The sequence below is a fragment of the Hemitrygon akajei genome, chromosome 9 (genome assembly GCF_048418815.1).
Source record: "Hemitrygon akajei chromosome 9, sHemAka1.3, whole genome shotgun sequence".
Taxonomy (NCBI): Eukaryota; Metazoa; Chordata; class Chondrichthyes; order Myliobatiformes; family Dasyatidae; genus Hemitrygon; species Hemitrygon akajei.
Genome location: NC_133132.1, coordinates 175311969 through 175337758, shown reverse-complemented (window position 1 = coordinate 175337758; position 25790 = coordinate 175311969). Strand labels below are relative to the sequence as shown.

The following is a 25790-nucleotide window of genomic DNA, read 5'->3' as shown; positions in this document are numbered from 1 at the left end:
ATCATATTCCTTCTACTGCAGCACTTTACCTCTTCCACCCATCACCTCTCAGTTTCTCACTTCGTCCCTTCTCTCCCACCTACCTACCTTCCCCCTCACTTGGTTTCATCTACCTGCTGCCAGCTTGTACTCCTTCCGCTCCTTCCCACCTTGTTAGTTTGGTGTCTTCCCCTTTCCTTTCCAGTGATGATGAAGGGTTTCGACCCAAAATATCAACTGTTTACTCCTCTCCATAGATGCTGCCTGACCTGTTGAGTTCCTCCAGCATTTAAGACAATAAGACCATAAGACTAGGAATAATGGTGCATAGTTCCCTGAAGGTGGAATCTCATGTGGATAGGGTGGTGACGAAAGCTTTTGGTATGCTGGCCTTTATAAATCAGAGCATTGAGTATAGGAGTTGGGATGTAATGTTAAAATTGTACAAGGCATTGGTAAGGCCGAATTTGGAGTATTGTGTACAGTTCTGGTCATCGAATTATAGAAAAAATGTCAACAAAATAGAAAGAGTACAGAGAAAATTTACTAGAATGTTACCTGGGTTTCAGCACCTAAGTTACAGGGAAAGGTTGAACAAGTTAGATATTTATTCTTTAGAGCATGGAAGGTTGAGGGAGGACTTGATAAAGGTATTTAAAATTCTGAGGGGGATAGATAGAGTTGACGTGGATAGGCTTTTTCCATTGAGTAGGGGAGATTCAAACAAGAGGACATGAGTTGAGAGTTAGGGGGCAAAAGTTTAAGGGTAACACGAGGGGGAATTTCTTTACTCAGAGAGTGGTAGCTGTGTGGAATGAGCTTCCAGTAGAAGTGGTAGAGGCAGGTTCGGTATTATCATTTAAAGTAAAATTGGATAGGTGTATGGACAGGAAAGGAATGGAGGGTTATGGGCTGAGTGCGGGTCAGTGGGACTAGATGAGAGTAAGCGTTCGGCATGGACTAGAAGGGCCAAGATGGCCTGTTTCCGTGCAGTAATTGTTATATAGTTAAGACATATGAGCAGAATCAGGCCATCAGGCCCATCGAGTTTGCTCCACCATTCAATCACAGCTGATCCTTTTTTACCTCCTTCTTAACCCCATTTCCTGGCCTTCTCCCCATAACCTTTGATGCCACGTCTAATCAAGAACCTATCAATCTCTGCCTTAAATACACCCAACGACCTGGCCTCTACAGGTGCATGTGGCAACAAATTCCACAAATTCACCAACTTTTGGCTGAAGAAATTTCTCTGTATCTCTGTTTTGAAAGGGTGCCCCTCTGTCCTGAGGCAGTGCCCTCTTGTCCTGGACTCTCCCACCATGGGAAACATCCTTTCCATGTCTACTCTGTCTAGGCCTTTCAACATTTGAAAGGTTTCAATGAGAACCCTCCTCATTCTTCAGAATTTCAGAATTTTGTGTGTGTTGCCCTGAATTCCTACGAATCCGTTGTATTCACATTTAATTTTAGTCCCAGAATGCAAGATTAACATTTAAGATAAGTAAACAATTTCAGCTACATGTGCAAAGAAATCTTATTGACTGTAAATCCAGTACAGTTGTGTGCAGAGTTATTGGATTTGCTAGATTTAAATAATATATACTGGACACCCAGTAGGTTTTGAAAGTGCATGACTTCTGATTACAAATGCACAAACTGTGTCAAGAGATTTGCAGAAAGGGTACCAAAGGCACACAAATGTTTCCTTGTCAGCCAGGTACATTTTTAGCAAGTGAATGAAGTCATTTATTCTCCCTCTCCCAAAAGTCTCTGTCACCTCTGCAACTAAAGAGAGGCATAAAAGCAGTCCAGTCAGTGCTCTTCTTTAGGAAAGCACTCATCCCTAACAGGGATTCCTCCCCTGATGATGTGATTCACCTGTGTGTGGGAATATAGTCAAAAACTCCATCCAGCTACAGTTAGTCCCAAAAACACCTTCCTTTGCAGATTCATAAATGCCTTTACACCTTTCTTTAAATGTAATCATACAAAACACAAAGATACTTGAGTTGCTATAGAAACAACCATTGAAAAATTGGTACCTTTGAAGTTCTCTTCATTGGGAGGAGGCAGATGTGGTTTTCTATTTTGGATATGGAATAAACAATATAATAGACCTGTATCAAGGAGAAAGCTTGACACATCTGCAAAACATCTAACCAGTAGAAATTCTGCAAAAATTCAACCATTGGACTGGTTTTATGATAGCTCGGTTCTTCAACCTTTCCAAAGAAAGTACAGATATAATGTACTCTTGCTTCAGTGGTTGGTAAGTTGATGAAGAAGATCCTGAGAGGCAGAATTTATGAACATTGGAGAGGCATAATATGATTAGGAATAGTCAACATGGCTTTGTGAAAGTCAGGTCATGCATTACGAGCCTGGTTGAATCTTTTGTGGATGTGACTAAATACATTGATGATGGTAGAGCAGTAGATGTAGTGTATATGGATTTCAGCAAGGCATTTGATAAGGTACCCCATGCAAGGCTTATTGAGAAAGTAAGGAGGCATGGGATCCAAGGAGAAATTGCTTTGTGGAGCCAGAACTGGCTTGCCCACAGAAGGCAAAGAGTGGTTGTAGACAGGTCATATTCTGCATAGAGGTCAGTCACCAGTGGTGTGCCTCAGAGATCTGTTCTGGGACCCCTACTTTTCATGATTATTATAAATGACCTGGATGAAGAAGTGAAGGGATAGGTTAGTAAATTTGCTGATGACACAAAGGTTGGAGCTGTTGTGGATAGTGTGGAGGGCTGTCAGTGGTTACAGCGGGACAGTGATAGGATGCAAAACTGGGCTGAGAAGTGGCAGATGGAGTTCAACCCAGATAAGTATGAGGTTGTTCATTTTGGTAGGTTAAATATGATGACAGAATATAGTATTAATGGTAAGACTCTTGGCAGTGTGGAGGATCAGAGGGATCTTGGAGTCCGAGTCCATAGGACACTCAAAGCTGCTGCACAGGTTGACTCTGTGGTTAAGGAAGCATATGGTTCATTGGCCTTCATCAATCATGGGACTGAGTTTAGGAGCCAAGACGTAATGTTGCAGCTATATAGGACACTGGTCAGACCCCACTTGGAGTACTGTGCTTAGTTCTGGTGGCCTCACTATAGGAAGGACGTGGAACCCATAGAAAGGATGCAGAGGAGACTTACAAGGATGTTGCCTGGATTGGGGAGGATGCCTTATGAGAATAGGTTGAGTGAACTCAGCCTTTTCTCCTTGGAGCAAAGGAGGATGAGAGGTGACCTGATAGAGGTGTAGAAGATGATGAGAGGCATTGATTGTGTGGATAGTCAAAAGCTTTTTCCCAGGGCTGAAATAGCTAACATGAGGGGGCATAGTTTTAATGTGCTTGGAAGTAGGTACAGAGGGGACGTCAGGGGTAAGTTTTTCACACAGAGTGTGATGGGTGTGTGGAATGCACTGCCAGTGACAGTGGTGGAGGCAGATACAATAGGATCTTTTAAGAGATCTTTTAAGGTACATTGAGCTTAGGAAAATAGAGGGCTAAGTGGTAGGGTAATTCTAGGCAGTTTCTAGAGTAGGTTACATGGTTGGCACAACGTTATGGGCCGAAGGACCTGTAATGTGCTGTAGAGTTCTAGGTTCTGTGAATCTTCAGGCTCCGGTTTTTTTTATTAAACAAAATATACTTTATTGAAAAATAAAATTATATATTCATTCAATGACTTTCAATCTTTTACAACTGTTTCCATTATAGTCTTTACATTTTCACACTTTTTGCCACCCACGTGGCACTCCGTTATTCCATATGTACATTCCCTTGTTGAGGGGTGTACACCCCGCCCCCCTACCCCTCAACTCCTGCAGGAGAAGAACCCTAGACTGTGGTCCTTCCTGGTACTTTCAGTCATGACAACAGACTGGGATTTTGGAATTCAAAGTCAATGGAATATAGTGTTCCTTATATGATTCCATTGTCCATATGTTCCTCTCTTCTAATCTCCCCCCCGCACGTATCCCTGCAAGTGACTGATTTGCTACACCTGCCTTTTCACCATTTCCTTCACCTCCATGCAGGTGAGGCAATATTTCACCTGCGAATTTGCGGGTGTTGTCCACTGTATCCAGTGCTCCCAATCTGACCCTTTACCTTTTCTATGTATCTCTTCCCAGTCTCTACTTTATACCCCACCTCAGCCACCTGTCTTCACCTATCGCTTTTTAGCTTGTCCTCCTTCCCTTCCCTTCCCTCCATTTTTTAATATGGTGTCTTCCCTCCCTCCTTTTTGGTCCTGATAAAGGGTCTTGGCCTGAAACTTCAATTGTTTATTCATTTCTATAGACGCTGCCGGATCTGCTGCGTTCCTCCATCATTTTGTGTGGGTTGCTCTGTGTGCTGTGTATTTGCTGCATGAGGTCAAAGATGAATCTCTGCTCCTGGAGTTCCTACTCAGGTTTAGTCATAGAAATCTTCTGTTCAAACAGTACTGAAGGTGGGAAAAGTAACTCGAGAAATCAGTGACAATGAGTGGGCTAGCAAGCTGATGAAGAAATAATGCCAATTTGCAGATTCTGACACCTTGTCATCAAATGGAATAGCAGATGGAATGGAAATAAGGGAATGCTAATGATGGATGTTGAGGAAGCTGACAGGAAGTGATGCAGAAGATCTCTCAATATGACTCGATAATTAGGGTTGGAAACAAGGAAGAACATCTCCAACAAGCTGAGAGACAGGGAAACGGCTAGAGTTGTCACATTCATTGATGCCTGCAGATTGAGTGAAAAGAGTAAAGGATAGTTGTAAACACAATAGATGCTGGAAATCCAAAGCACACACATAAAACACTGGAGGAACTCAGCAGGTCAATGGAGGGGAATAAATAGTCAACATTTTGGGCCGAGACCCTTCATCAGATCAATTTCAGGGATAGTTGATCTTTTCTGGAAGTTTGCAAATGAGGGATGTTACATGCAAGTGTATATAATTTCTGTTCTATGATATCATCTAAGAATATTATGTTTTGATCATTCTCAGAATTTCACTATTTTGTTAATTATTACTTAACCCATAAGTAGAGTTGACAGTTTTCTGCCATAGATATTTGTAGCTGTGAAATATATAAAAAGTATGCATTATACAGTTTTGTACACTATGTTTTGAAATTATCGAGCAAATATGATTCACTAACACAGTGTACTGTGGTTAAACACTTACCTCCAACCCTTGCATTGAAAGCGATGCCCACGCCACAAAAGGAATTATTGGCCTCCATTGCAACCTCACTGGCACATCGAGTACCATGACTGTGGAACAGAATAGTATGTTTACTGAAGTGACAACTCATCTTCATCAGATGGCCTTCAGAGCTCAAAATCTCGCAACAAGTGTAGCATGCATCGTTCATGTACTTGTGTAAGCAGCATTTTTAACAGTCTGATGAATAAGACCATAAGACAAGGGAGCAGAAGTCGGCCATTCGGCCCATCGAGTCTGCTCCGCCATTTCATCATGAGCTGATCTAATCTCCCCTTTAGTCCCAGTCCCCCGCCTTCTCACCATAACCTTTGATGCCCTGACTACTCAGATACCTATCAATCTCTGCCTTAAATACACCCAATGACTTGGCCTCCACTGCTGCCCGTGGCAACAAATTCCACAGATTCACCACCCTCTGGCTAAAAAATGTTTTTCGCATCTCTGTTCTGAATGGGCGCCCTGCAATCCTCAAGTCATGTCCTCTCATACTAGACTCCACCACCATGGGAAGCAACTTTGCCACATCCACTCTGTCCATGCCTTTCAACATTCGAAATATTTCTATGAGGTCCCCCCTCATTCTTCTAAACTCCAGGGAGTACAGTCCAAAATAAAAAGTAAAGTATTTCTTCATTTAATTGATTCAATATAAACATTAATTCTTAATTTTATATTTTTATTTAGATATATGGCACAGAACCGGCCTTTCTGGTCTATTAAACCATGTCACCCAGCAACCCACCGATTTAACACTAGCCTAATCACACGGCAATTTACAGTGACCAATTAACCTACTAACTAGTATGCCCTTTGGACTCTGGGAGGAAACTGAAGCATCCTGAGGAAAACCACACACACACACACACACACACACACACACACACACACACACACACACACACACACACACACACACACACACACACACACACACTTTTACAGATGACACTGGAATTGAACTCCAAACTCAAGCTGTAATAGCATCTCACTAGTTGCTAAGCTACAGTGGTGTCAGAGTCGACTGTACTTCCTTAGAAGGTTGGCGTCATTCAATGTCTGCAGTGAGATGCTGAAGATGTTCTATAGGTCAGTTGTTGAGAGCGCCCTCTTCTTTGTGGTGGCGTGTTGGGGAGGAAGCATTAAGAAGAAGGACGCCTCACGTCTTAATAAGCTGATAAGGAAGGCGGGCTCTGTCGTGGGCAAAGTACTGGAGAGTTTAACATCGGTAGCTGAGCGAAGGGCACTGAATAGGCTACGGTCAATTATGGAAAACCCTGAACATCCTCTACATAGCACCATCCAGAGACAGAGAAGCAGTTTCAGCGACAGGTTACTGTCGATGCAATGCTCCTCAGACAGGATGAAGAGGTCAATACTCCCCAATGCCATTAGGCTTTACAATTCAACTGCCAGGACTTAAGAACTTTTTTTTTTTTTAAAGCTATTATTAATGCTTTTTGAGTTAGTGATTTAGATGCATATCATATTATTACTGAGTTAAGTATTGTATGTAATGAGTTTTTGCTACAACAAGTGTATGGGACATTGGAAAAAATGTTGAATTTCCCCATGGGGATGAATAAAGTATCTATCTATCTATCTATCTATCTATCTATCTATCTATCTATCTATCTATCTATCATAGGAAAAGTGGAAATATGGTTATTTAGATAAGTGAAGACCATTTATTGACCACAGACATAAGACTTGAAAATTCAAAGTACATTTATTATCAAAGTATGTACGCAGTATACAACCCTGAGATTTGTCTTCCCACAGACAACCACAAAACCATGGAACCAATTTAAAGGAAAAACCATCAACCCTTCCCATGCGCAAAACAAAAACAAATCGCACAAAATGGCAACACAAAAATGAGCAAAAAGCAGAATATAAAACACAAAATCAAGAGTCCAGGCATATTCAGTTCAGCTCAGTGTTAGTTATCTGAAGGGCATGCCAATTCAAAAACAAAAAATGGAGAGAGCTGAAACCAGAAATGCATCATAACGGGAACTACAGACTCCAAACCAGAAACCGCATCAATTAATCCGAGCCCAAGACACAGGAATCCAGCACTATCCTCTGAAAGCATTGAGGGACAGAGAGATCACTTGAATGCAGGGACCTTCCTCCAGGAATAGCAAGCAAGAGGGAGTGAGAGATAGACTGCTACACGCAGACACCTTCCTCTAGCAGCAATGAGCAAGGAACTGGTAGTCAAAGCTGAACAGCCGCTTGCCCTCTGCACTCACCTCGATGATTTCAATTTTCCTTGATGCTTTAATCAGCAATATCAGTGAGAAATAGAGTTGATCATTGGTTCACACTCTGTCTCTAGGCTTCCTGGCCTCCAGGCCACATGCTTCGCCCAAAACCTCACAGAACCCTCTCAGAGACAGCAAAGTAGCAGATAGCTCAACTGACCCAAAAACACATCATCCGTATGTATAACGCAGACTCGGACAGTAGTAGAACCACATTTGAAAGAAAAAGAAGAGGTAAAGGAAGTGAAAGAAGTAGATTCACGAACCATCTGAAGGACATTGCCCTTGGTTGTGTTGGTCGCTGGTGCCACTGAAGATCCCTTATCACTGATGTGTGAATGTTTTGTGGATGTACTTTCCTGAGTGATCACCTCATAATCTCCTCTGATCCATAGCATAGTAGAAATGAGGTGTGTCACACCCAAAATGACAGAGAAACTAGGCAGGTCAGGCAGCATCTATGAGAAAGGTCTGAGGAGAATGGCCAGACTGGTTCAAACTGACTGGAAGGTGACAGTAACTCAAATAACCACACATTACAACAGTGGTGTGCAGAAGAGCACCTCTGAATACTCAAAATGTCAAACTTTGAAGTGGATAGGTTCTAACCGCAGAAGACCATGAATGTACAGGAGGAACCTAATAAAGTGCCCAGAATGTACAGAAACTGACACTTCACTTTTTAGAATAGCAACTCAGCCAGTAAACACATCCATAGATACAATAATAATTATTAGCAGTGGACAGTTTGAACTCAGTATGAAGACCCTCGTAATTGCAATGAGGTAACACACCTGCCCTTTCTCACCTTTTAACACTTAAAGTGTGAGTCTCAATGTTTGCTATGCTAACCATATGGAATGGCTGTTTATTTAATTGAGAATGTGTTAAGAATGGTCTATTAAACTGCCCTGGGCTTTGCGCTATGTGTCCATGGGTCATTAGTGGGTGATTAATGGTGAAGATTGCTCAAGGTCATCAGATGACAGGGAGCACTGCAGCAGGGAAAGGAACAGTGGTTCACATTAAACAGTAATTCAATCATGTTAAATGATCAGCAACCTTTTTCTTAAACACATGGATCAAATTTAATCCTGAAAGGAAAACTAATTTCAACAGATTTCCTCACTGAATGCTTAATCTACAACTTGGATTTATTTAATTACTTTTAAATGTTATTTTGAAATACAACACAGAACAGGCCCTTCTGGCCCATCAAGCTATACTACCCAGCAAATACCTATTTAACCCTAGGCTAATCACAGGAGCACCTGCTGGAAACCCGAACATTTACGGGAAGGAAGTACAAGCATTTTACAAAAGATTCTAGAACTGAACTCTGAAATCCAAAGCTCTGAACCGTAATAATGACATGTTAACCACTACACCACCATGTTGCCCAGTGACCGTTAACATCGATTCCATTTTGCACCCCTTGGGCCAGTCCCTTCCCACCCCGTGTTGCCCAGTGACCGTTAACCTCTATTCCATTTTCCGCCCCTTGGGCCAGTCCCTTCCCACCAACATCTGCAACACTTCATTTGTTTCTGGCTTCTTCCCTTTCCTTTCCAGTCCTGATGAAGGTCTCAGCCCAAAATGTCAACTGTTTATTCATTTTCATAAATGCTGCTTGACCTGCTGAGTTCCTCCAGCATTTTCAGTGTGTTTCTCTGGATTTCCAGCATTGCAGAATCTCTTGCTTTTTTAAATAAACATTTAAAATGGGTATAAAAATGGGCTGAAAAAGCAGGAGCAACCAGGGTAGTCTTTTGCAGGGCACTGAGGAGTGTGGTGGAACAAAGGGATCTGGGAATAGAGGTCCATAATCCATTGAAAGTGGTGTCATACGAAGATAGGGTCGTAAAAAAAGCTTTTGGCACATTGGCCTTGAGTATTGAGTACAGGAGATGGGATGTTATGTTAAAGTTACGATGAGGCCTAATTTGGAATATTCTGTGCAGTTTCATTCACCTACCTACAGGAAAGATGTAAACAAGGTTGAAAAACTGCAGAGAAAAATTATAAGGATGCTATCAGGTCTGGAGGACCTGACTTATAAGGAAAGATTGAATATCAAAGAACTTTATTCCTTGGAATGTAGAAGATTGAGACAACATTACAGTAAAGTATTAGGGAACTTAACGTAATGGAACCCTTAGGAGGAAATGATCATAATATGATTGAAATTATTCTGCAAGTTGAGAGGGAGAAGCAAAAGCCACATAGGATCATAGAATCATAGAAATCTGCTACGCATTACAGGCCCTTCGGCCCACAATATTGAGCCAACCATATAACCTACTATAGAAACTGCCTAGAATTACCCTACCGAATAGCCCTCTATTTTTTGAAACTCCATGTACTTATGTAAGAGTCTCTTAAAAGACCCTACGGAATCCACCTCTACTGCTGTTGCTGGCCAAATACCCACCACTCTCTGTGTAAAAAAAAACTTACCTCTGATATTCTCCTTGTACTTCAGCACCTTAAAATTTTGCCCTCTCATGTTAACCATTTCAGCCCTGGGAAAAAGCCTCTGACTATCCCCTGGGAAAAAGCCTCTGACTATCCACACTAACAATGCCTCTCATCCTCTTATACACCTCTATCAGGTCACCTCTCATCCTCTGTCGCTTCAAGGAGAAAAGGCCAAGTTCACTCAAGGTGAAGCTTAGGAGGGTTAGTGGTGCTTAATGGCGACCCCTTTGCTTGCATCTTCAGAAACAGCTCTATTTCCATCTTTAATATCTTTATTTTTCCTTTTCAGAGTTATTTTGAAGACCCTGATCTGGAATTACATGCTGACTACAGTTTATTGTGAGAATGGGACTCGCACTCGAGGTTTCACGTCTGGCCGTTGTTCGGCACGCCAAGGACTCAGCCTGAGAGCTCCGCTCACCTTCGAGTTTCCGTGGCTCTGGAAACGGGGGGATCGGAGGTCGGTGACGAGCAGAAGACCGGTGTGTCGTGGGAGATGGACGATCTTTGGCTGTGTGCCCAGAGACCCAAAATCTTTTGGCACAGAGCTCAGAAAAAGTGATGCAACGGACTTTTAACATCGTAAACCAGTGAATTGTTTGTTATGTCTCCCCTCTCGCTGTGACATGGAAATACCTCTTTCTCTCTTATTAGGGAGAGAGAGAGGCTGTGGTATGTCAAATGCTGGGTGAACAAGTTGTCTTTGGGGTACTGCAAGTCTGTGTCTTTGCTGTTGTCTTGATCATGTTTTAGTGCTTGGTGGCGGGTGCCAAAGCTTTTTTTCTGGTGAGGGGATTGTTGCTCGCTGCCGCTTGCATGGGGGAAGGAGGGGAGCTGGGGGGGTGCTTACTTTGGGGTTCTAACATTTAACTGTCATTCATTCTTTAGGGGGCACCCCTCTGTTTTTGTGGATGGTTGCCAAGAAAAAGCATTTCAGGATGTATATTGTATACATTTCTCTGACATTAAATGTATCTTTAAAAACTTTGAACCTTTGAAACTTATTCTCATAAGGCATGCTCTCCAATCCAGGCAACATCCTTGTAAATCTCCTCTGCACTCTCTCTATAGTATCCACATATATCAGTATCGCAAAGGAATAAAGTGAATTAGAGGCATGAGAGAGGAGCTTGCCCAGCTGGTTTGGAGGAGGATACTTGCAAGGATGACAGCAGAGCATAGGTGGCTGAAGTTTCAGAGAATAGTTCGCAAGGTGCGGGAGAGATATGTCCCACAGAAGATGAAGTCCTCAAATGGCAGGGGTAAGCAACCATGGCTGACTAGTTAAGCCAAGGAAAGGGCATATAAGGTAGCAAAAGTGAGTGGGAAGTTGGATGATTGGGAAGCTTTTAAAATCCAGCAAAAGGCAACTAAAAAAACTACAAGAATGGAAAAGATGAAATGGAAAACCTGCAACACAATACAGGCCCTTCGGCCCACGATGCTGTGCCAAACATGTACTTACTGTAGAAATTACCTAGGGTTACCCATAGCCCTCTATCATTCTAAGCTCCATGTATCTATCTAGGAGTCTCTTAAAGGACCCTATCGTATCCATCTCCACCACTGTCACCGGCAGACCATTCCCCGTACTCACCACTCTCTGCATAAAAAACTTACCCCTGACATCTCCTCTGTACCTACTTCCTAACACCTTAAAACTGTGCCCTCTCGTGTTAGCCATTCCAGCCCTGGGAAAAAGCCTCTGACTATCCACATGATCAATACCTCTCATAATCTTATACACCTCTATTAGGTCACCTCTCATCCTCTGTCACTCCAAGGAAAGAAGGCCAAGTTCACTGAACCTATTCTCATAAGGCATGCTCCCCAATCCAGGCAACATCCTTGTAAATCTCCTCTGCACCCTTTCTATGGTTTCCACATCCTTCCTATAGTGATGCAACCAGAACTGGGCACAGTTCTCCAAGTGGGGTCTGACCAGGGTCCTAGATAGCTGCAACGGCTCCTAAACTCAATCCCATGGTTGATGAAGGCCAATACACCATACACTTTCTTAACCACAGAGTCAACCTGCGCAGCTGCTTTGAGTGTCCTATGGACTCGGACCCCAAGATCTCTCTGATCCTCCACACTGCCAAGAGTCTTACCATTAATACTATATTCTGCCATCATATTTGACCTTGAAATATGAGGGCAAACTAACCAATAATTTAAAGCAGGATACTAAAAGTTTTTAAGTCATTTAAAGAGTAAAAGGGAGCTGAGAGTTGACATTGGACCATTGGAAAATGATGCTGGTGAGGTAGTAATGGGGACAAAAAAATGGCAGATGAACTTAATGGGTACTTTGCATCAGTCTTCACAGTAGATGTCACTAGCAATAGGCCAGAGGTCCCTGAGTGTCAGGGTGCAGGAGTGAATGCCATTGCTAGGCAAATTGAAAGGCCTTAAGGTGGGTAACTCACCTGGACCAGATGGACAACATCTCAGAGTGCTGAGAAAGTTTGCTGAAGAATTAACTGATGAAATGGTCATGAACTTTCAAGAATCTCTAGATTCTAGATGGTCCCAGAGAACTGGAAAATTGTAAATGTCACTCCACTCTTTAAGAAGGGAGTAAGGCAAATGAAAAGAAATTATAGTCCGGTTAGCCTAACCTTAGTGTTTGTGGAAGTGTTGTATTCTATTATTAAGGATGAAGTTTCAGGGTACTTGGAGGTTAATGATAAAATGTCAAGTCAGCATGGTTTTTGTGAAGGGATTTTTTGCCTGACATACAGTATCTGTTAAGAGTTCTTTGAGAAGGGTGGACAAAGGAGAGGCCGTGTTTGCCATTTACTTGGATTTTCAGAAGGCATTTGATTAGGTGCTACACATGAGGCTAATTAAGAAGATAAAATTGTGTGGCATTAGAGGAAAGAGTTTGACATGGATAGTGGAATGACTGACAGGCAGGGGGCAGTGAATGGGAATAAAAGGGGCTTTTTTATTGGCTGCCGGTGACTAGTGGTGTTCAGTATTGGGACTGCTACTCTTCACATTGTTTGACAATGATTTGGATAATGAAATTAATGACTTTGTGGATAATACAAAGATAGGTGGAGGAGCAAGCAGTTCTGAGGAAGCAATGTGATTGCCGCAGAGCTTGGACAAATTGGAAGAATGGGCAATATAGTGGCTGATGGAATACAGTGTTGGGAAATGTACGATAATGCATTTTGGTAAAAGGAACACCAGTGCAGACTATTAACTAAATTGGGAGAAGTTTCAAACATCAGAGGTGCAGAAGGACAAGAGTCCACATGCAAAACTCCCAGAAGGTTAATTTACAGGTTTAGTCTGTGGTAAAAAAGACAAATGCAATGTTGGCATTTATTTCAAGGGGAATAGAATATAACAGCAAGGAGATAATGCTGAGGCTTTATAAGACTCTAGTCAGGCTGCATGTGGAGTATTGCCAACAGTTTTGGAGCCCCTATCTCAGAAGGGATGCATTGTCATTGAAGAGAAGCAAGAGAATGTTCATGAGGATTACTCTGGGAGTGAAAGGGTTAACATAATAGGAGCATTTGGCAGCTTTGGGACTGTACTCAGTGGAATTTAGAAAAATTGGGGGGGGGGGAGATCTCATTGAAACCCAGCAAATGTTGAAAGGACTGGCTAAGGTGGCTGTGAAGAGGTTGTTTCCTGTGGTGGGGGTATCTGGAACTAGCCTCAAAATGGAGGGTCGACCTTTTAGAACAGAGGTAAGGAGGATTTTTTTCTCCAGAGAGTAGCAAATCTGTGGAATGCTCTGCCACAAACTACGGTGGGGTTCAAGTCAGTGGGTATCTTTAAAGTGGAAGTTGATAATTTCCTGATCGGTCAGGGCATCAAGGGATATGGTGAGAAGGCAGGTATATGAGGTTGATAGGGATCTGGGATCAGCCATGATGGAGTGAATTGTCTAATTCTGCTCCTATGTCATAAGGTCTTAAGGTGGCTGGTGATAGGTGAAACAGGAAGTGGGGAGTGGGTGCAGTAAATAGGTGGAAAGTTGAATGGTGAAAGAAATAAAGGGTTGGTGGAGAGGGAATCTGGTAGGAGACAACAGAAAAGCATGGGAAAAAGGGAAGGGGAGGAGCACGTGGGAGGTGATGGGCAGATAAGGAGATGAGGCGAGAGAGCGAAACGTGAATGGGGGAATGGGGGGTGAGCATTTACCGAAAGTTCGAGAAATCGATGTTCATATCATCAGTTTGGAGGCTACCCAGACAGAATATAACGTGTTCTCCTCCAACCTGAATGTGACTCATCAGAGAAGCAGAGGAGGCAGTGGACTGACATATCAGAATGCATTTTGCATCACTCTAGTATTTCAGTTACAAAGAGAACTAGAAAAAGAAACTGGAACTCTTCAATATAATGTACAAATTGTGCTAATGTAGTCAATGAAGCGCTAAACTTCTAAAGAGCTTTATCTGAACAGCCACATTAATTGAAAAACAAACATATTAAAATTATTTCTTGTGGAACTATCTGACAGATCTATCAACAGTATTTTTGAATTTCCAGACTTAACCTTCATTAAATATTTATCTTCTTTTCTATTTTATAAACAAGTGAATAAAAGTGTTTTTTTCTGGAAAACACTATTAAAACAATGAAACACCAGCATAAACTAGAAATGTAAAGTACTCTCAACCATAGTGTTGCCTAGGAGAACATAAATACAAGAGATTGTGCAGATGCTGGAAATCCTGAGCTACACACACAGCATGCAGGAGGAACTCGGCAGGTCAGGCAGCATCTATGGAAAGGATAAACAGACAACACTTCAGGTAAAGACCCTTCATCGGGTCTGAAAAGAAAGGGGGACTGAATCTGGAACAAGAAGTTGGGAGGAGGGGAAGAAGAACAAGCTGACAATAGATAGATGAGATCAGGTGAGGGGAAGATAGGTGGTTGGGAGGATGAGAGGGGGTGAAGTGAGAAGCTGGGAGGTGATAGATGGAAAAGGTAAATGGCAGAAGGAATCTGATAGGAGAGAACAGTGTCAAGTCAAGTCAAGTCACTTTTATTGTCATTTCGACCATAACTGCTGGTACAGTACTCAGTAAAAATGAGACAATGTTTTTCAGGACCATGGTGTTACATGACACAGTACAAAAACTAGACTGAACTACGTAAAAAATAACACAGGGAATAAAAAACAAACAACAACACACAACAACTACACTAGACTACAGACCTACCCAGGACTGCATAAAGTGCACAAAACAGTGCAGGCATTATAATAAATAATAAACAGGACAATAGGGCAAGGTGTCAGTCCAGGCTCTGGGTATTGAGGCGTCTGAGAGCTTGGGGGAAGAAACTGTTACATAGTCTGGTCGTGAGAGCCCGAATGCTTCAGAGCCTTTTCCCAGACGGCAGGAGGGAGAAGAGATTGTATGAGGGGTGTGTGGGGTCCTTCATAATGCTGTTTCCTTTGCGGATACAGCGTGTAGTGTAAATGTCCGTGATGGTGGGAAGAGAGACCCCGATGATCTTCTCAGCTGATCTCACTACCCGCTGCAGGGTCTTGTGATCCGAGATGGTGCAATTTCCGAACCAGGCAGTGATGCAGCTGGAGCATCAAAGAAAGGGATCAGGAGGGCAACCGGAGGGAGGTGATAGGCAGAGGTGATGAGGAGAAAAGCTGGGTTGAGAAAGTAACCTGAGTGAGGAACGGTATAAAGAGGGAAAATGGATGGAGGAGAAATTATCACAAGTTAAAGAAATTGGTGTTCATGCCATCATGTTGGAAGCTAAATCGATGAGATATAACAAACAAGAGAAAATCTGCAGGTGCTTGAAATCCAAGCCACACACACAAAATTCTGGAGGCACTCAGCAGGCCAGGCAGCATCTGTGGAAAAGAGTAGTCAATGTTTTGGGCGGAGACCCTTCGACAGGACCCAAAACATTGACTACTCTTTTCCATAGATGTTGCCTGGCTTGCTGAGTGCCTCCAGCATTTTATGTGTTCAGTCAGATAAAGGTATTGCTCTTGTAACCCAAATCATTGACTCCATCCATCACAAAAGACAGGATTTCCTGGTAGCCAGCCATTTCAGTTTGCCTCCCCTTCCCACTGGTACCCCCATGGGCTCCTCTACTGCTATGATGAGGTTATAGAGTGTGTTGCTTAGCAAATCAACTTTCCAACCCAAGCAACTACCAAATCATTCAAAATGATACACACACACACACACACACACACACACACGCACACACACACGCACACACACACGCACACACACACACACACACACACACACACACACACACACACACACACACACACACACACACACACACACACACACACACACACACACACACACCCCTCCTCCCCCCCGAAGAATGGTTAAGGGAGGATGCAGGAGATTCATCAGGATGTAGAGGGAGTCAACAGCAAAGAAGTGAGCAAATTTTCCATTACAGATTTTCATCGTCATATTATTAGTTGAAAGCAATCCCAATGAACTGTCCCAACCTGAAACATTGACTTTTTATTCTTCCCACAGATGCTGCCTGACCTGCTGAGTTTGCCCAGAATTTTGTGTGTTGCTCTGGATTTCCAGCAACTGCAGAATCTGTTTTGTTTAAAATTCTGAAAATGATTTGGGTCACACAGATGCAGAACAATAATGAAACATTTATGAGAGATTCTGAGAATGAACCGGAGCAAGCAGATTTATGTGAGCGCTTCATTCCTCATCCTTCTTCACATCTGCACTAATTTTTCCCTTGTGATTCTAACCATATTTACTGCTAATTGTCCCCTAAATATGCATTTTCATACAGCATTCTTATATGGCACATCACTTCAGCATCCCACCCTCCCAAAACGGAGAGCTAATGCATCTCCTACGCACGTGGGTCAGGTTCCAAAGTACATCTGCATTCATTATCAAGTCAGGAGCACTAAGTATGTTGGCTGCAGCTTTAGTTTGGGAATTGAATGTTAGTTCAGTAGCCAGTCAGTACAATAAGACAGAAAGTTATTACATAATCTGTACCATTAGCACAGGCAAAGCCCTCCCCACCATTGAGCACCTGTACAGGGAGTGCTGCTACAAGGAAGCAGCATCTTTCATCAGCGACCCTCACCATTCAGACCATGCTCTCTTCTCACTGCTGCCATCAGGAAGGAGGTACGGGAATCTTAGGTCCCACACCACCAGGTTCAGGAACAGTTATTGCCCCTGAACCATCAGACTCCTGAACTAGCATGGGTGACTTCACTCACCACAACATTAAACTGAACCATAACCTACAGATACACTTTCAAGAACTCCGTAACTCATGTTCCCGGAATTATCGTCCATCGAGTCAGCTCCTCCATTTCATCTTAGCTGATCCATTTCCCTCTCAGCCTTCTCCATGTATCCCTTCAGGCCCTGACTAATCAAGAGTCTAACAACCTCTGCTTTAAATATACCCAATTCTGGTAATACCATGGGCTCTAACATATTGAGCAGCCTAATGTATGACACCATGTCAACGGTCTTCTGAAGATCCAAGTTCACAACTTGTTAATTTGTAGAAATAGGTTAATTGATAGAACCCTTAATACTTTGAATTCCAAGTTAAGCTGTTATTCCTAACAGGAATTACCACTGACAAAATGCTTCCTGGAGATTTACTTGGGTGTATGTGTGTGGGTGGCAGGTACAGGGCTTGCTTCTGCTGTTACTGTTGTGTTCCGTGTTGTTCTGCTGCGCATTGTGGGGATTCTACGCTGGTGCTGGGATGTGTGGTGACATTCTGGATTCTGGATTAGTTCCTGAGGATTGGAGGGTGGCTAATGTAATGCCACTTTTTAAAAAAGGAGGGTCAGAGAAACCGGGGAATTATAGATCGGTTAGTCTGACATCGGTGGTGGGGAAAATGCTAGAGTCGGTTATCAAAGATGTGATAACAGCACATTTGGAAAGAGGTGAAATCATTGGACAAAGTCAGCATGGATTTGTGAAAGGAAAATCATGTCTGACGAATCTTATAGAATTTTTTGAAGATGTAACTAGTAGAGTGGATAGGGAAGAGCCAGTGGATGTGGTATATTTAGATTTTCAAAAGGCTTTTGTCAAGGTCCCACACAGGAGATTAGTATGCAAATTTAAAGCACACGGTATTGGGGGTATGGTATTGATGTGGATAGAAAATTGGTTGGCAGACAGGAATCAAAGAGCAAAAAGTAAATGGGACCTTTTCAGAATGGCAGGCAGTGACTAGTGGGGTACCACAAGGCTTAGTGCTGGGACCCCAGTTGTTTACAATATATATTAATGATTTAGACGAGGGAATTAAATGCAGCATCTCCAAGTTTGCGGATGACACGAAGCTGGGCGGCGGTGTTAGCTGTGAGGAGGATGCTAAGAGGATGCAGGGTGACTTGGATAGATTAGGTGAGTGGGCAAATTCATGGCAGATGCAATTTAATGTGGATAAATGTGAGGTTATTCACTTTGGTTGCAAGAACAGGAAAACAGATTATTATCTGTACGGTGGCCGATTAGGAAAAGGGGAGATGCAACGAGACCTGGGTGTCATTGTACACCAGTCATGGAAGGTGGGCATGCAGGTACAGCAGGCGGTGAAAAAGGCGAATGGTATGTTGGCATTCATAGCAAAAGGATTTGAGTACAAGAGCAGGGAGGTTCTGCTGCAGTTGTACAAGGCCTTGGTGAGACCGCACCTAGAATATTATGTGCAGTTTTAGTCCCCTAATCTGAGGAAAGACATTCTTGCCATAGAGGGAGTACAGAGAAGGTTCACCAGATTGATTCCTGGGATGGCAGGACTTTCATATGAAGAAAGACTGGATCGACTAAGCTTATACTCACTGGAATTTAGAAGATTGAGGGGGGATCTTATTGAAACGTATAAAATTCTAAAGGGATTGGACAGGCTAGATGCAGGAAGATTGTTTCCGATGTTGGGGAAGTCCAGAATGAGGGGTCACAGTTTAAGGATAAAGGGGAAGCCTTTTAGGACCGAGATGAGGAAAAACTTCTTCACACAGAGGGTGGTGAATCTGTGGAATTCTCTGCCACAGGAAACAGTTGAGACCGGTTCATTGGCTATATTTAAGAGGAAGTTAGATATGGCCCTTGTGGCTAAAGGGATCGGGGGTATGGAGAGAAAGCAGGTACAAGGTTCTGAGTTGGATGATCAGCCATGATCATACTGAATGGCAGTGCAGGCTCAAAGGGCCGAATGGCCTACTCCTGCACCTATTTTCTATGTTTCTATGTTACTAGGGGGCTGCCCCCAGTACATCCTTCCCTTGGTTGTTAATGCAAACAATGCATTGCCTAGGTGGCAAATAATCTTGAAACTTGATCCATCCTCCCCCTCCAGGTAGGGGACCTTCCTTGTGTCTCTTCAAAACCCTCTAATATACATCCAACATTTTTATCACCCCAAAGCAACACACACAAAACACTAGGAAACTCAGCAAGTCAGGCAAAGTCTATGGAAATGAACAAACAGCCAAAGTTTTGGGCCAAGTTCCTTCATCAGGACTAGAAAGGAAGGGGGATGCCAGGATATGAAGGTGGGGGGAAGGGAAGGAGCACATGCTAGAAGATAATAGGTGAAGCCAGGTGGGTGGTGGAAGAGGTGATAAGAGGAAAAGGCAAAAGGCTGGAGAGGAAGGAATCCAATAGGAGAGGAGAGTGGACCATAGGAGAAAAGGAAGGAGGAGGGGAACCGAGGGAGGTGATAGGCAGATGAGGAGGAAAGGTAAGAACCAGAGTATGGAATTGAAGAAGTGGGAAGGGGAAGAGAGAAGAAGAATTAAAACAAGTTAGAGAAATCATTGGTCATGGCATCAGGTTAGAGGCTACTGAGATGGAATATGAAGAGTTGCTTCTCCAGCCTGGGAGTGGCCTCATCATGACAGAAGAGGAGACCATGGGCCAATGTGCTGGAGTAGAAACATAGAAACATAGAAAATAGGTGCAGGAGTTGGCCATTCGGCCCTTCGAGCCTGCACCACCATTCAGTATGATCATTGCTGATCATCCAACTCAGAACCCTGTACCTGCTTTCTCTCCATACCCCCTGATCCCTTTACCCACAAGGGCCATATCTAACTTCCTCTTAAATATAGCCAATGAACCAGCCTCAACTGTTTCCTGTGGCAGAGAATTCCACAGATTCACCACTCTCTGTGTGAAGAAGTTTTTCCTCATCTCGATCCTAAAAAGCTTCCCCTTTATCCTTAAACTGTGGCCCCTTGTTCTGGACTTCCCCAACATCAGAAACAATCTTCCTGCATCTAGCCTGTCCAATCCCTTTAGAATTTTATACGTTTCAATAAGATCCCCCCTCAATCTTCTAAATTCCAGTGAGTATAAGCCTAGTCGATCCAGTCTTTCTTCATATGAAAGCCCTGCCATCCCAGGAGTCAAGCTGGTGAACCTTCTCTGTACTCCCTCTATGGCAAGAATGTCTTTCCTCAGATTAGGGGACTAAAACTGCACACAATATTCTAGGTGCGGTCTCACCAGGGCCATGTACAACTGCAGTAGAACCTCCCTGCTCCTGTACTCAAATCCTTTTGCTATGAATGCCAACATACCATTTGTCTTTGTCACCACCTGCTGTACCTGCATGCCCACCTTCAATGACTGGTGTACAATGACACCCAGGTCTCGTTGTATCTTCCCTTTTCCTAATTGGCCACCGTTCAGATAATAATCTGTTTTCCTGTTCCTGCAACCAAAGTGGATAACCTCACATTTATCCACATTAAATTGCATCTGCCATGAATTTGCCCACTCACCTAACCTATACAAGTCACCCTGCATCTTCTTAGCATCCTCCTCACAGCTAACACCGCCGCCCAGCTTTGTGTCATCTGCAAACTTGGAGATGCTGCATTTAATTCCCTCATCTAAATCATTAATATATACAGGATTGGGGACTGGAATTAAAATGGTAGAGCATTGGGAAATACTGCTTTCTGCAGATGGAGCAAAGGTGCTTCACCTAGCTATTGTAACATTCTTCGCTGGTTTCCAGGACATTCGCTTCTCACCTGACTCTTGGCATCTATTAGCAGCCATGAAAGCATTTTCCTTTTAAGAAGCTTGGACAGGATAAGGCTATTTCTAACAGGTGCTAGAAAGCTATGATTTTGGGTTCCCTGCTGATGCACATAGCCACGGAAGAACACACCGAACAGGGGCAGCATGAAGATATCACCCTAATGAGCAAGGCACACTGAGCTGGTGTGCTGCCTGCATTTCAATATGTGCACACAAGTTAATCACCTATTGAGATCCTTACATACATTTTGGAGCTTACCAAATTTACCTCTCCCTGCTTAATGCAAGACTTTGTTCGATGAAATTTCTACCAGTCATTAGGAAGGCAGATAATTCAGGGAAAAAAAGATAAAGGAAGTCTCATTTTTAACAAAAATAAAACTTTTAAATGGTGAAGAAGTCTTTCTTCTAGCTTCAAACAGAATGTCATGTCAGAACTTCACTGGTTTGAAAGGCCTTTGTTTTACAATTCAAGGAACAGATACTCAGCAATAAGGAAACATACTGAAACGGCTTCTTTCTACTGAAAATAGTGTTCTTCTGGAATATTCCATGAGCTCTACGGATATCAAAGCTGGCCTGTAGATCCTGAAAAAGAAAGCAAGTAACTTTTTAATATCTGTGTTGCAACAAAAATATATTTCAAACAAATGTCAGTATCACAATTAATTTATTTTATTTTTTACTTTATTTAAAGATAGCACAGAATGGGCCCTTCTGGCCCTTCAAGCTGTACTGCCCAGCAATCCCCAATTTAGACTAATCATGGGACAATTTACTATGTCCAATTAAGCTATTTACTGGTACGTCTATGGACTGAGGGAGAAAACTGGAGCACTCGGAGAAAAAACACGCATTCCATGGGGAGGTTGTGCAGATGTCTTCGAAATTTAACTCTGAACTCTGACACCCCGAGCTGGAATAGCCTTGTACTAACCACTACATGATTGTGATGTTTATTTTCTTCCTCTCCACTATCAGATTTATTTTCCCCTCCATGAGCCTGGGAACGTTACCTCAGTATTCCTCTTATGTACTAACTATCTATCTATCTACTTATCTATATCTGTTTATTTGTTTATTTATTTGTACAATTTCTCTTGTTTTGCGCATTGGTTGCTTGTCAGTCTTTGTTTATGTAGATTTTTTTTAATATAAATTCTATTGTACTTTTTTATTTTCCTGTAAAAGTAATCAACAATCTCCGAAACCTGGGCCTCCATACCTCCCTCTGCAACTTGATCATTGGGAGATGATAGTCTGTGGGCTTTGGAGATAATATCTCCTCATCGCTGACAATCAACACCGGTGCATGCTTATCTCACCACACTCCTCTCTCTACACCCTCAATTATGTGGCTAGACACAGCTCAAGGTCATTTACAAATTTACCAATGACCCACCGATTGTAGGCAGAATTTTAGATGGTGACATGGAGGGATATAAGAGCAAGATATATCAGCTAGTTGAGTGGTGTCACAGTAACAACCTTGCTCTCAAAGTCAATATGAGCAAGAATCTAATACTTTGACTAGATCTAGACCAAGCTGAATACTTTACAAACTTCGAGAGGTGTGTGGTGAAGAGTATATTAACTGGTTGGACCACAGCCTGGTATGGAAACACCAATGCTCTTGAATGGAAAATCCTACATAAAGTAGTGGATATGAATCTGAAACACTGACCCTATTGGAGTATTAGAAGTTAAGCTGAAGATACATAATTTCTTCATGGACATAGGCACAGCTGTAGCACTCTGATGCCAATTTGGTAGATATATTAATCAACCATTGTAGAAACAGCCCCATCCCCATCTCTATATTTCTCCTGCCACTGCACTGCACTGTTAATACTTCAAAGCATTTTTATCATTCTGCTTACATACTTGTATAAATTTATTTATATGTATCTTATTCCATATCTGGACTTTAACGTTATTTTTACATAATTCTTATTCTTTATATTTATTGAATGTTGTTTTCTTTGTTGTATTCACATCAATACACAACAGCAAATTCCTAATACAAGAATCAGTAATTTCCACTCTGGAAAAAGTCTCTGGCTGTCCACTCTATCTCAGCCTCATCATCTTGTACACCTCTATCAAGATACCTCTCATCCTCTTTCACTCCAATGAGAAAAGCCAATTTCTCTTTACTTCTAATCACTCATCCTTCCTACCCGTCATGGCCACACTGCCCTCTCCTATCTCTACCTACCCCTTCATTGTTTTAGACCCATCCTCTCTTCATTAAAAATGCAAAAGACACTGCTGTCAAACCTTTCCCTAAGATCTTCCCATGCCTTTGTTACCAACTGTAAAAGCGAGTTGTTTCTGAACCCTGGAACTGAAGTATCCGTTGTGCAAAATGTTTCCATGCAGAGAACTATTCACATTTGTTCCAGTAGCTAAGTTCCAGAAACTCAAATTCTCTGCTTTGTGTTAAATACCAGAGGATCTTATTTTCATCAACAATGCAATTCCATCAATATTTAGGATCACTTAAAGGCAGTCATTGTCCTATATACTCATAAAAGAGAAATATGATTTTATTCAGTCAATAAAGATGTTCTATAAGGCAAAAGTAAGGGAAATAATTATAAAAAATAGAAACTAGTAAAGTTGGGTCTGAGTCTGCAGAGACATGAATGAGGCTATTGCAATGATGGTTGAATAGAGATCTTGGCTAACAATCCACTTCTGGACATATCAAATTACCATTCTACAGCACACAACAGCCTAAGGTCAGTGTTGCCAAATCTGGTCTCAATCTCAATAGCATGCAACCTTTATTCATCTCAGTGATTTACAGATGACAGTCCCTTCCGGTCTAACGAGTCCACAATACCCATTTACACCAATGTGATCAACAACCACACCGAAATGATCACTGAACACAACCTCTGCACTCACTTTCAAGGACTCGTGTTCTCAGTATTCGTTTGTTTATTGTATTTGTACATTTTCTCCTTTTGCACATTGGTTATTTTTCAGTCTTTGTTTGGTTTTCATTGATTCTATTGTATTTCTTTGAATGGCTGCAAGAAGATGAACATCAGGGTAGTATATGGTGGCATGTACGTGCTTTGATAATAAATTTACTTTGAACTTTGGAAAAAGCCAGAGCACCTGGAAGGAGCCCGTGCAGCAACAGGGAGATCGTTCGAACTCCTTAACTTGAGTCATGGGTACTGTAAAGCGTTGTGCTTCACAGTAGTTTAACCACTATGCTACTATGCCACCTTATTTTTAAACTGATGGATACAGAGTTTGAGAGAATTATCTTAATTATCCAAATCTTGAGTTAATTTTGGGGAATAAAGCTCCTGTTGGGTTTCAGCAAGGAACATTTGAAATGCGAAAGCCATTTCAACATGGAGTTCTCTCTTTGGAGCTGAATGGACACAATAATGAACAACAGGTTTCCTAAGCGACTGGACAGGAGAATTCCGTCTGAGGTACCTGGGTAGAAGCTTGTATTCCAAAATCCAATATAAGGTCAGTAATGTATTACCCCTCATGTGGAAAATGCAGTGAAGCGGGCACTGAAGGAAATGTACTTGTACATTCTACCTATGATGTTATCTGAATGAGCATTTACCTTCAATACAGGTGATTGGCACAGGTGGCAAATGCATCCAAGCACAAAGAACTCCCTCTTCGTCATTTGGAGCAGCAGATTCTCTGTCAATATTGTGGCACATTTGGTCACAAATGGTGTTAGCTGAGGCAGCAGGGTAGCATCATGGTTAGCATAATGCTTTATCATGCCTGAGATCAGTATCAGCTTTCAATTCCCTCTGCCGACTGTAAGGATCATTCTCCCCGGGACAGTGTGGGTTTATGCAGGCTGCCCTGGTTTCCTGACACATTCCAAAGACCTGCTGGTTAGGGTTAGTAAGTTGTGGGCATGCTAGGTTGGCACTGGAACCCTGGCGTCACTTGCGGCCTGCACCCAGCACATCCTCGGACTGTGATGGTGGTTGACACGAATGTCGCATTTCACTACTGAAAATGTTCCATTGATTTACTGTACAAATAAATAAGGCTAATCTTTAAGAGGGGAGAAAAGTAGGCAGCATGGGGATTAGGCCCATTTGTTCCTGCTCTTAGAGCCATTGGCTCAAGATTCAAGATTGTTTAATGTCATTTCCAGGACACAAGTGCCAAGCAGAACAAAATAATTGTTACACCGAATCTGATGCAGCACAATAATAAAAAACTACAATGAGATAAAAAAAACTCAATAATAAACAAAACACAATTCATATAAATACGTAAGATAGCTTATATCCGTAGCTTGAGTGGAATGCCACTAAGTGATGCTTATGGCAAGTTAGTGGATGGAGGTGTAGATCAGATTTACAGCTTGGGGAAAGTAACTGCTTTGAGTGGGTGGTCCTGGTGCCAATACTATGCCCCCTGTGGGAGAGGGTTAAGTAGTCTGAGCAGGGTGGGTGGGATCCTTCATGATGTTACTGACCCAATCAAATCAAGAGAGGAGGTTTCCCATAGGTCAGGGCAAGAGATTTCAAGAGGAGCATTCGCAGACTCTCAGCCCAATACAATCATGATTCATTAGCAAGGGTAAATAAAAACAAGGTAGGGACGAGTGGTGAAGCCATTGTGTGAGAGAACCAGTGTTAGATAGGGAAGACTTTGTCTCAACAGAATTGGGTGAAATAAGTATGTAGTAAGTTTCTTCTTCATTCTTCATAGTGCAAAGTTAGTGCACTTAGGGGAAAATTATCATTATATGATCGAATTCACCCTGAAATTCGAG

At 42.4% G+C, this 25790-nt stretch overlaps 1 protein-coding gene across 1 annotated transcript in view; it reads right to left on the bottom strand.

Moving 5' to 3' along the window:
* The window catches only part of LOC140733768 (PC3-like endoprotease variant B), a 2072848-nt gene that overhangs the window by 791931 nt on the left and 1255127 nt on the right, over positions 1 to 25790 (bottom strand). Inside the window, 2 exon segments of the mRNA XM_073057521.1 lie at positions 5173 to 5261; positions 21513 to 21595. Coding sequence (XP_072913622.1) covers positions 5173 to 5261; positions 21513 to 21595 — 172 coding nt within the window.